This window comes from Carcharodon carcharias, chromosome 2, assembly GCF_017639515.1.
Source record: "Carcharodon carcharias isolate sCarCar2 chromosome 2, sCarCar2.pri, whole genome shotgun sequence".
Lineage (NCBI taxonomy): Eukaryota > Metazoa > Chordata > Chondrichthyes > Lamniformes > Lamnidae > Carcharodon > Carcharodon carcharias.
Genome location: NC_054468.1, coordinates 216,697,802 through 216,710,322, shown reverse-complemented (window position 1 = coordinate 216,710,322; position 12,521 = coordinate 216,697,802). Strand labels below are relative to the sequence as shown.

The 12,521-nt window shown below is 45.5% G+C and overlaps 1 protein-coding gene across 5 annotated transcripts in view; it reads right to left on the bottom strand.

Moving 5' to 3' along the window:
• Nucleotides 1-778: 778 nt before the first annotated feature.
• The window catches only part of ltbp1 (latent transforming growth factor beta binding protein 1), a 383,746-nt gene continuing 372,003 nt past the window's right edge, over nucleotides 779-12,521 (bottom strand). For all 5 annotated transcript variants that reach the window (XM_041215598.1, XM_041215616.1, XM_041215607.1 and 2 more), the window contains 3 exons: nucleotides 9,344-9,508; nucleotides 3,113-3,262; nucleotides 779-1,038 (listed from right to left, as the gene is read on the bottom strand). In XM_041215598.1, the coding sequence (XP_041071532.1) occupies nucleotides 869-1,038; nucleotides 3,113-3,262; nucleotides 9,344-9,508 (485 nt within the window). In that variant the 3' untranslated portion in view covers nucleotides 779-868. The remainder of the gene's footprint in view (nucleotides 1,039-3,112; nucleotides 3,263-9,343; nucleotides 9,509-12,521) is intronic.

The window sequence follows — 12,521 nt, the reverse complement described above, 5'->3', positions numbered from 1 at the left end:
TTTATTCTTCAGTGTAACTGTACACATCATGTCTCTTCTGGCTGTCCTGTAGCAGCTTTGCAACCTGGCAAGTTTGAACTGTGTGGTTGTAGTGCAGTATATAATGTGTGGAGAACATAACCAGGAACTTCACACCTTCATGGTTGTATAAAACTTTTTTTTTTAAAAAAAAAACCTTATGGTAACGACACGCCTGCTCCACAGGGCAGGCACTGAACAAGGTAAAAACTGTCACTGACCAATGTTCCAGACACAGAATAGCACGACCTTTTTTAAAAAAAAACATACAAAAGGACTATAAGTTGCTATCAAAGAATTTACATTTGTCATAAAACTCTAAAGTCAAAGCAGTATAAACACATACTGCATTTTATCAAATACGCCTTATAACAGTAATACGAAATATTTTCACCGCTGTTATACTTAGTGTAAACCTTGTGCTAATAACAAATGCTATTTTTGTGTGAATGACTGTAGATGCGGTTTGCTTTCTCACTTTGCATGTCCTTTATTGAGAGGGCATTCCTTTTCATTTAAAAAGTAAAACATTAGGAATCCATTTGGTCTTTCTATTCATTGGTAGAATTGGGCTTATTCCCCACCTTGAGAAAATGTTATGTCCATTTGGCGTCCCCTTCCTCAGTTACTGATGGCAAATTCTTCATGACAGGCGGAGAGGTGGCAGGGGTGGGGTTGGGGGGGACTGTGGGTAGAGTGAGTGTTTGTACTTTGCTTGTTGGCGGAGCGGTTGTGGGGGGGGTGGGGGGGGGGTGGTGGTGGAGGCTGGGTGGGGGGGTCGCTGGGGGCGGGAGAGGTGGTTGCAGACCAAGTGTGGGATTTGTACAGTGAGGGTGAAGCTCTTCGCAAATTACTCCAGCTTTGTCTCTTTCTCTGTCTCTGTAGTTACGCAGTAATTGGGCTGCTCTGAAGGGGCGTAGCCAGGCAGACACACGCACTTGTATGATCCATCGGTGTTGATGCATTTAGCATTCCGGCACAGTGACATTTTGTCATTGAGCTCGATACATTCATTAACATCTGCAACAAAGAGGCAAAAGACAAAATAAAGCACAGGGAATTAAGTAACTTTTGAACAAGCCTCATTTCACAGCAAGATGATGAGAGTGAGTTTTACCATAGCACGCTGAACTGAGCATTTTGGCAAGGATGCTACTTGCATACGCTGAGAGAAAATGATCTCTTCTCCAATATCAGTTTCAATTTGTCAGAGGCTGTGTTACAGAGTCTGTGTTGTGATTCTGCCGTCGCTGCTGGAGGCTGGAACTTTGGCACAACCCAAAGTGAAGGGTTCACCATCTCACGTCACTAACGTCTCTGGAACCCCATAAATGAGTCAGTCCATAACGAGAGGGTGTAAGCTTAAAATCAGAGACCAGCCATTTCAGGGGTTGATGTCAAGAAGAACTTCTTCAAACAAAGGGTAGTGCAAATCTGGAACTCTCTCCCCCAAAAGTTGCTGAGGCTGTGGGGGACGGTGGGGGCAAGAGGCAGGGTGGGGGGGCTGTTGGGGTGCGGTGGTGTCAACTGAAATGTTCAAAACTGAGATTGATAGATTTTTGTTAGGCAAGGGGTCAAAGGATTAGGGGACTAAGGTGGATGGAGTGAAAACACAAATCGGCCATGTTCTAATTGATAAGGGTCAAGCGGCTGAATGGATTACTCCCATTCTCATATTCCTAACTAACTGCATCTGGATGCTTGTAGTTCTTCACTTATAGCTACCCAGCAATCACTGCATTGTGTTTTTTAGGGTGTGGGGGTAGTGAAGGGCAAAGGTGAGAATGAGAGCTACTATCACAGGATGGGCAATACATCAGCCCTTCCAGATACACTGTACAAAATTGGCTGAGAGGCAAGAAGCAGGGCATGATGGTAGAAGGACGTTTCTGTGACTGGAAGTCTGTTTCCAGTGGGGTTCCGCAGGGCTCGGTACTGGGGCCCTTGCTAAATGATTTGGACTTAAAGGTAGGGGGTATGTTCAAGAAGTTCACAGATGACACGAAAATTGATAGGGTGGTAAATAGTAAGGAGGATAGCCGTAAACTGCAGGAGGATGTCAATGGACTGGTCAGGTGAGCAGAGCAGTGGCAAATGGAATTCAGCCTGTAAAAAGTGTGAGGTAACGCACTTGGGGAGGGCTAACAAGGAAAGAGTTTACACTATGAATGGTAGGAAAGTGCTGAAGATCAAAGGGACATTGGGGTGCATATCCACAGATCCCTGAGGGATACAAGAGCAGGGAGGTTATGCTGGAACTGTGGAAAATGCTGGTTAAGCTGCAACTGCAGTACGGGGTGCCGTTTTGGTCACCACATTATAGAAAGGATGTGATTGTACTGGAGAGGGTGCAGAGGAGATTTGCCAGGAAGCTGCCTGGACTGGACGGTCTGAGTTATGAGGAAAGATTGGATAGGCCGTGGTTGTTTTCCTTGGAGCTGCGAAGGTTAACCTGATAGAGATGTATAACATTATAAGGGACATAGATAGGGTGGATAGGGAGGCACTTTTTCCATTAGTGGAGGGGTCAATAACCAAGGATCATAGATTTATGGTAAGAGGTAGAAGGCAAAGGGGGGAGTTGAGGAGAAACTTTTTCATCCAGAGGGTGGTGGGAGTCTGGAACTCACTGCCTGAAAGGGTGGCTGAGTCAGAAATTCTTGTAACATTTAAGAAGTATTTAGATATTCACTTGCATTGCCATAGCCTCCAGGGCTGGAAAATGGGATTAGTGTAGTCAGATCTTTGTTGATGGTGCAGACACAATGGGCCGAATGGCCTCCTTCTGTGCTGTAAACGTCTATGAGTCAATGAGTTACAAAGGGTAAGAGAGTTGTAGAATGACTTACTCTGAAAGGCTACTGAAGCGGAGAGCAAAAACGGGCTCAAAAGCAACTAGATGTCTTTCTAGAGAAAGATTTGAGTAACTTGGGGAAAGGTGGACACGGGGTGTGAGATGATTAAGGAGCAATTGGGCTTGTTGGGTCTGATGATCTTCCCCCATACCTAACAATGATAATGCTGCAGAAAATGTTTCTGTGCATTAAACAATTACGGTTCCATTTTGAACAGGGTGCCTTGCGGCTGATCTTACCAACACACTCCAGCTTGGTTATGTCCAGCTGGTAGCCATCGTAGCAGTCGCACGTGTAGCCTTCCTGCACTCTGACACATCGTCCATTCTCGCAGCCATTCAGGATACCACATTCTTCAGCCTGCAGTCCCTCGAAACTATCAAATGGATCTGTAGAGCAAAGTGAGCACAGCCATTGACAACAGCTCCAACATACACGGGGGAGGGGGTTGTTGGGGGGGTGGGTTTGGGGAGTGCAGGTTCCAGCTGTGGTCAAAACCAACAGGATCCTCAAACTCCAGTGACGCAGCTTCATGTGTACCACCTACAGCTGGATATGCTGCCATGGAAACGACACGCAGACGTTTAATCGTCCGCACGGTAACTCTCGAGAGTTGAAGAAAGACATCAGCTTGAATGCTTTTACATGACGGACTGCTTCGCACTAATTCTGAGAGGCTGTTATCCAAGAACTGGCTCTCTGCAGTTACACTGCCCGACAGCAGCTCCCTTACCTTAGTGACCCATAAAAGCTGGGCTGGCAGACTTGCCAATGGATAAGGGAGCTGGATTTAGTGAAGTAAAATGACAAGCGTCTCAAATATCAGTGCCACACCAACCACCAATTAATGATTCATTAACACTAGAGATAAGCTGGGGTCAGCTATCTTTGGAACTCTATAAAACAAACCCAACTGCTTTTACAATAAAGGCCCCTGTTGCTGTTTTCTATTTCTCAACTTCCTTTACACACGTGTGGGTTTGACCAATTAAACAACAATGCAGAACGAATACTGTCGCTAGTACAGTATGGGGTCTCAAATCCGGCTATCCAAAAACAGGAGTTGTCTGAAAACCAGACATTCTTAGAACGTGCCATGCATCAATTTTAACTGAGTAACATAGAAACAAAACATACCTGGACAATTCAGCCAGGCACCGCATCGGTGCAGTGTGGCACCTAACTAATTAGCCCCTTTGCCACATGCACACCAGTCTATTCTCGCACTCCGAGCGACCTCTGACCCCCGCCTCACACAGCTTGACCTGAATTGCCCGTGGCCCAAAGTAACCGACCCAAAATCTGACAAGATCTGAAATCTGGCACAGTCTCAGTCCCAAGGTTGCCAGTTTTGAAGCTGCACGTGTATCATCTTTACCGTTATTACAGTTTGTCATCACATACAAAAATACAAAATCAACCTGATAGGTAATTGTATCTTATACCTAGACAGTGAAATTCAATCCTCATCAATGACATCATAACTTGACCAGAACGATATCCCCAGGATCCACTGACTCCCAACAAAGGCACCAGAAAAAGCATAAGTAAAATGGCAGCAATGGGTGGTGAGAAGGGGAGAAGAATGAGGATGGAAAGTTACTCTTTCTACATCATCAAGGTGATGAAGCAGGTTCACCCAACATCACCAAGTCCATGAGCATCACAAATGATATTTTCGTAGACTACCGCCTGACCTATTTCAACGGGTACTACACCAAGAGCTCCGGGGAGGTCCAGACCACCACCTACCACCTGTGGCTGCTGCCCTGGGAAGCTGGCCAAGCATGCCATCTAAGAAGGGATAAAGGGAGTCAAGCTCCAAGATGAGCTCTGCAACGTATTGAGCAAACACCTGGAGCTGTATAAAACGCTAGTTAGGCCACAGCTGGAGTACTGTGTTCAGTTCTGGTCACCACACTAGAGGAAGGATGTGATTGGACTGGAGAGTGTGTAAAGGAGATTCACTAGGATGTTGCCTGGACTGGAGCGTCTCAGCTATGAAGAGAGACTAGATAGGCCAGGATTGTTTTCCTTAGAGCAGAGAAGGCTGAAGGGGGACCTGACAGAGGTACACAAAATTATGCGTTGCATAGATAGGGTAGATAGGAAGAAACTTTTCCCCTTAGCAGAGGTGTCAATAGCCAGGGGGCACCGAGTTAAGGTCGGGGGCAGGAGGTTTAGAGGGGATCTGAGGAAAAATGTTTTCACCCAGAGGGTGGTTGGAATCTGGAACACACTGTCTGAGGTGGTGGTAGAGGCAGGAACCCTCACAATATCTAAGACATATTTAGATGAATACTTGAAACACCACAGCGTACAGGGCTACGGGCCAAGTGCTGGAAAATGGGATTACAGTAGATAGGATTAGATAGGTGCTTGATGGCTGGCATGGACACAATGGGTCAAACAGCCTGTTTCTGTGCTGTATAACTATGACTCGATGACATCACAATTGGATTCTTCTGTGCTGTGTGAAGGCCCATGTGCTACACTTGATGACTGTATGTTAACTCCTTCCAAAGGCACTCCAGCAATGTGCAACAAAATGAGCTAAAAATCTGATGGCACTCTGCCATTTTTGGGGGGGGCACTAAATGGTCACCTCAGCCTGCAATATAGCGGGCAGGAAATGCAGGCTCATTATATCAAGTTGGGAGCATTCTTGCCTCTGAGTCACAGGGTTCCGGGTTCAAGTCCCAAACAAGACTTGGGCACAAAGGTTAAGGTTGACACTCCAATCCAGTACTGAGGGAGCACTGCACTGTCAAGAGGTGCCGTCCTTTGGATGAAACCAGCTCGGGCAGAGGTACAAGACAGATTACCACTACATTGCTGTTTGTGGGAACTCTCTGTGTGCAAATTGGCTGCTGTGTTTCCTGCTTTACACCAATGACAATACTCCAAAGGTACTTCATTGGCTGCAAAGCATTTTGAGACGTCTGGTGGTCATGAAAAGTGCTATATAAATGCAAGTCTTTCTCTCTTTCTTCTTTTTATAAGTGCACCATGCTCCATATTGGTATGTGCAAGAAGTAGGCGTCCCGAGTCCGAATCTGAAGAAGGCATTCATCCCTTTACCCACCGGCAGGGAGGGGTTATAAAATCCTGACCTATGTATTTTTCAGGATAGGAAAGTAAAATTGAGGTCATGGTGGGAGATATTCAGGTCATAAGATCGTGCCTTTTTACACTTCTTTAGCAGTGCCCGTAAATCCCTTACTCAACACCCCAGAGGCTTCAAATGAGCTCTCAATCTGGGCAGTAAAAAGTAGTCTTTGTCTCTTAAGGTTTACAGCAGACGAACACCAACGCCCATATTTGTCACGCATCTGTCACCATGATGGTACTCTATTGACCAACATAGAACTAAAGTAACACACTGGGCTGGGCTTTCATTCACCCAACGCCCAGATCAATTCCGGCTCCCAACTCTGGCATCCTACTGTCTACTCATTTCCTGCAACAGGTAGATAACAACCTGGAAGCAGTAATGAGTCTTACCTCTGTTGACTTTTGAACTGTACATGGCTTGACAGGGAGAGAGAGAGAGAGAAAGAGAAAGAGAGAGAGAGAGAGAGAGAGAGAGAGAAAACCTAATTCAGTCCTCGTAGCTTTTGCAGCCATGAGATGAGTCCAGATGTGTTGCTAACTGTCAAAGTGGAGGTTATGATAAATTCTCAATCATTAAACGGTAGCAGCTACCACAGCTCCCTGGCCTGCAGGGCGTTTCTAGTATTATCTCCCTTTATTATTAGCAACACCGTTATCTGATTTTGCAGTTACAACAACAACTGGCCCTGAAAACAGACCTTAAATGTTAAAAAAGAAAGGCCCAAGGTCCCAAGTGTGTGGGAAAATGGACGCTGATCCCAAAAGGAAAGGTAAGGCTCAGTTAAAGATGAGGACTTTAAGGAGAGTATCAAAAAAGGTGGGGTGGGAAGGGAAGAGGCATGAAGATTTAGGGCGAGGACCCCAGAGAATGGTGCTTGACGGCAGGGTTACAGTTTATCACCAGTGAGGGGTAAATTGGCAATGGCCGCTCTCCTGAGTAACATCCAGCAGGCCTGCTGCCGGGTGGGTGTCAGGCAACACTGCCCCTGCTCAAATACCCTGCTGGCACTCAAGGAGACAATGTCTTCAGGCGGGGAGGAAACCTGTGAAGATAAAAGGATTACACTGCCAATGCCCACTGCCAGGTCTCAGCCACTTCAGGGCGGGGGGAGTGGGCAGTGGAGAGTAAATGCCAACTATGGAACTATACCCAGCAATGAATTCAGGGGAGGAGGAAATCAGTTGTGGGGGGGGGGGGAATAAATGTCAAAAGTAACATGAGCCATACATCTTATAATTATATATAACAGCATCATCAGAGCCAGACTTCAGGTCTGTTTTAGAGGGGTAGAATGGGTGTGAAGGTGTGAGTGGGAGAGATGAAGGGATAATTTTGAGAATTGGGAAAGTGAAGGGTATCCCACATTCCTTCCCTCACCCGGAGAGAATAGATGAAGCGACGGGGGATACTCTTTGCTGCTGGGATTAACAATTAACATTTAATTTAATTGGGCGGTCTGTGCGCAAAATGTGCCTTTTCATCAATTAAACGCCAAGTAAATGATCGTGGTAGTTTTGTCAACCCCCAGCTTCATTTAAGACCTACATCCACCGATATGGCAAACTGCTTTGTGCTTTAGCACATCGTTTTGGATCAGATCTCAGGAAATCGAGCATGTGACTGGCATGGCCACCAGGTGGCAACAGATGTCTGTGGATGCAAGAGGAATGTTTCCATCTCATTGACCTCTGATTAATATTTTTTTTATCACAAAGGGAACAGAAATCATATTCGATTTTTCATCTGGTCACACATCAAGTCCAGCATTAATTAGCAGCCCAGCACTCTGTAGAATAGGTTTATGAGTTATAATAAATCATGGCTTATTATAAAGCAGGTTAATTGCCTGCATTCTCTGGTCTGAGCCTGGTGAGGCTGGGTTAACAGCTGAGGAGCCAGCTGCCTTGAGTGCCAGTGTCTGGCTGAAAGCATGCTGTACAGTAAACTGCATCGACCTTCACCTACAAGTACCATCCCAGCATAACCTGGCACAAGTCCCCAGATGTTAGTGAGGAGGACTTGTGCATGAATCCCAAGAAGCTAGCATACAAGTTCAGCAAGTAATATAGGTAAGGCAAATGGAATGTTGGCCTTTATTTCAAAGGGAATGGAGTATAAAAATAGGGCAGTCTTGCTAAAACTATACAAGGCACTAGTTAGACCACACCTAGAATACTGTGAACAGTTTTGGTCCCTTTATTTAAGGAAAGATGTACTGGCATTGGAGGCAGTCCAAAGAAGGTTCACTATATTGATCTCAGTATGGAGGGATTTTCTTATGAGGGGAGGTTGAGTCGGTTGGGCCTGTACTTATTGGAGTTTAGAAGAATGAGAGGTGACCTTATTGAAACATATAAATTTCTTAGGGGGCTTGACAGGGTAGATGCTGAGAGTTTGTTTCCCCTTGTGGGAGAGTCTAGGACCAGAGGGCATAATCTCAGAGTAAGGGGCCACCCACTTAAAACAGAGATGAGGAGGAATTTCTTCTCTCAGAGGGAAGTTAATCTGTGGAATTCTTTACCGCAGAAGGCTGTAGAGGCTGGGTCGTTAAGTATATTCAAGGCTGAGATAGACAGGTTTTTAATTAGTAAGGGAATCAAGGGTTATGGGGAAAAGGCAGGAAAGTGGATTTGAGGATTATCAGATCAGCCATGATCTCACTGAATGGCTGAGCAGACTCGATGGGCCGAATGGCCTACTTCTGCTCCTACATCTTATGGTCTTATGGCCGGGCTGACTGGGCAGGGTGTGCTCTTGTTGAGTCTGATGCCGGATGATCTAGTGCATTTTTTATTCTTTTTTGACTTTTCTATAGCGATTTGATACAGCTGGATGGTTCGCTAGGCCATTTCAGAGGACAGTTAAGGATCAATCACATTGCTGTGGGTCTAGGGTCACATGTCGAGCAGACTGAGTAAGGACCGCAGATTTCATAGATTAAACAAGTAAAATAACTTACAGGGAGAATTTGGCTAGGTACTGCATCAGTGCGGCGGTGCATCTGACTAGTTTTATGCACCGGTATTTTCCTGCACTTTGAGTGGTATGAGCGACCTTTGACCCCACCCGACCTGGCTTGGCCCAATTTCGCATGTCTCCTATTGAACTGCTATTCCGATTTTTTCTCCGAAAACCGGCAAGGTCCGAAGTCCAGCATGGACCATGTCCCGACGTTGCTGCCTCTGAGTCCTAGCCCTGTAACAAAGCTGTCTGCTCAATAATCTTCTCTTGCCCTTACTTTCAGGCCCTTGGCTTTTTTTAAATTTAGGCATTTACTGCCTCGTCTTTCTTTCTTAATAAAAAAGATACAAAGGAAATAAATAAAGTATTTTGTTGCAAGGAAAGTTCAACTTACAGTGTCCGTCTACAAAGAAAGGCAGGTTTCCGCGGAGCGACTGCTGTGAATCATATTCGGAAGGTGAGACTGAATAGTCAGGCTGGTAGGGAGCCATTAATGCATCCTGGCCATACTCATGACGTCTCCCAGTAACAGGAAGGTTACAAAGTCTTGCATAGTCATCTGTAGTTATAAAAGAAAGCAATAATAAAAATGGAGTTGATGTAACACAATTTTGAAGCTTATTTTTCACCTGCAGACCGACAGTATATCGCCGTTCCTTCACTGTCGCTGGGTCAGAATCCTGGAACTCCCTCCCTAACAGCACGGTGGGTGTACTTACGCCACATGGAATGCAGAGGTTCAAGAAGGCAGCTCACCACCACCTTCTCAAGGGCAATTACGGATGGGCAGTAAATGCTGGCCCAGCCAGCAACCCCCACATCCCATGAATAGATACAAAGGCGTTGAAATCAGGAAAGCTACTGCATTGGTAAACAGCCTGCCCAAAGTTGGTACAGTCATCATAACTGCCGCATGTTTAGTTCCGATTTTCTAGCGAGTTTAATTTGAGACACTGAGGCTGGATACTGTGGGGCAGGATGTCCCACCCTCGAAAGTCACTCAGAAGTCTGACATCCCTCCAGTCCCAGCAGCGCCACCAGCAGCGATGGCCAGAGCTGGGACTGCAGCCAGTTCCACCACAAGGGACAGAAATGGAGACTAGATTCAAAGGTGACTCATGTCAGCTTCGCCGGGACCAATTAGGCAAGTCCCAGTGAGGAGGTTGCGGGATACGATTGTGAGACTAGTAGGGGAACAAGCTGATCGCAGGATGTCAAAACAGGAGGGACCCCCCCTCCCCCCATCACAGCCTGCAACAAGGGAGCCAATGGTTCGTCTGGCAGCCTTGCCACATGGCCTGGGCAGGCTTGCCCTTGTAACATATCAGTGGCTGCAGGAAAAGGCCTTTAAGTAGCCATTCATTGGCCATTTAAAGGCCTCGATTGGCCTAAGGGCAGACAGGCGCACTACCCAAAACCAACCCACCACTGATAATATACCCTTGCCAATATTACCCACTGCCTGCCACCTGTACCCGAGGTATTAAATTCTTACCTGGGATTTTATTTCCATCTGAATTGCAAGCCCTCCTTCCCTCCCCCTCCTCTGCCTTTCTCCTACATGCACCCTTGTTAAACATGAGTACCATAGCAGCAGAAATACAAGGCACATCTTCTGCCACCAATCAGCTGAAAGATAGCTTCTTTTTTAACCGGCTACAGCCCATTCCCCTTGCTCCTCGGCTGGCCTTGTATGGTGTAACTTTAGATGTGGTTTATCAGTGAGAAAAAGGAGGGATAAAGGTTTATGGCATCAAGTGTAACAGTGCCAAAAGAATTAAAGCGTCCAAAGTCAGCGAGAGTTTTATTGTGCACCCAAACATATTGTACAGCTTTTCAAGGCATTGTCTGCAAGAATTTCTGACTTAAAAGCCAAAATTTCCTGTATCAAATATTATGAATACATATCTCTAAGAACTATTTTTTTTAAAAATTGGAACGATTTTGAATTATTTGGACACTTTCTTGGGAACTGACCTGGTTTTTTTTTAAAGGTTACAAGTTCATTTTGGACTGTGAGCAAATTGCCTTTTCCAAGAAGTCACATGACTTCAGCTAAATGACCAGCAAGGCACCTGAGGAGATAAGAACTACTTGTGTGCTTGAATTTAGAAAAAACCCGACTGCTTTCTGACGCTGTGAGGCCCTGGTGATTTTCTGTAAACCATGTGACTGAGATGAGTTTCTGTTTTGAACTTGTGTTTTGTTCTCAGTTTTGAGAATAATCCAAAAAGGTCGCCAAACTAGCTCTTTTCCTGCCTGAAATTCAGTGTAGTTATCAGTCCAGCTGCAAATACTTACCTCAGTATAACTAGTCTGTATTTGTAAACCTGAGAAGCTGAGATGAGAGAGAGATCCCAAGGACACGAAGCTCCTTTGGGAAGAACTTCCAGACAACTACTGTGATCAGCAACGCATCTTCGCAGGAAGACCAGATCAACAGCGCCAAAGCCCTTCAAATTTTATCCTTTTTCATTGAGTTTTCACAGTGGCCAGAAAGTGCTTTTTCCCTTAAACACCAACCTCTGCAGAGACCCTGTTTGTTTTGTCCTATATGTGTGTGTTTGTGGGTGTGTGTGTGTGCGTGTGTATTTTGGGCTTTAAAGAGGTATATAGTTGCAATTTGCAATCCGGAAGTGTATGTTAACCAATTTTTGCAACTTGTTTTAAAAAGATTTGTTTCATAATAAATCAATTGTTCTGAGTTTATTGAAAGAAGCCTGGTTAAACTCTTGTTCGTTCTGGTTCTAACATTAGTGAAAGCAAACAATTAGCCAATTTGATGAGTGAATTAAACATTTACACTTATGGTGCGACCTGTGGAGCGCTGGGGTAAGAGAAACTGTGCAATCCTCCTGTCCCGGTCGTAACACAAACAAAGGAATAGAATTTATAAAGTGCCTCCCATAGCCTCACATTGTCCCAAATTACTTTACAGGCAATCAATGCTTTTGAGGTGCTGCTATTTTGTCGGTAATCATGGCAACCAATTTCTACGCAAGGTCTCAGAAACAATAGAGAGATAAATGATCCATTAACCTATTTTGATGGTGGTGGTCAAGTAATAAATGCTGAGCAGGGCATTTTATCCTGTTCTTTTTCAACTAGTGGTTTTACAGGGTGGTCTTGTGGTGCAGTGACAGCATCCCTACCTCTGAGCCAGGAGCTCTTGTTCAAGACTCACCCCAGGACTTGATGGCCATGGAAGATGCATCGGTAATGTGGCAAAACAGGTTGATTGTAAACCTGCATTTCCTTCCAAGTGGTAGGAATGGGAGAGTTTCCTGGTCAGCCAGAACTGTGTGGTAGCTGCAACACAATAGCCACCCCACGTTCAAAGGCTCCATGCACAAGCCCTTGCCAGAGACTCCGTGGCAAGTGTCTTCCTCGCTTTAAGGGACTGCTAATGAATGAATGCCTTTACATCCGCTTGAGAGAGCCACTGGGTATTGGATTAAGGTCTCATCTGAAATACGTGCACTTAACAACGCCTCAAGTGTTGCACTGAGGCTTCAGCCTGGATTATGTGATTAGGCCCTGGCCTGAGCTAGTCCTGAGCCATGACTAACACT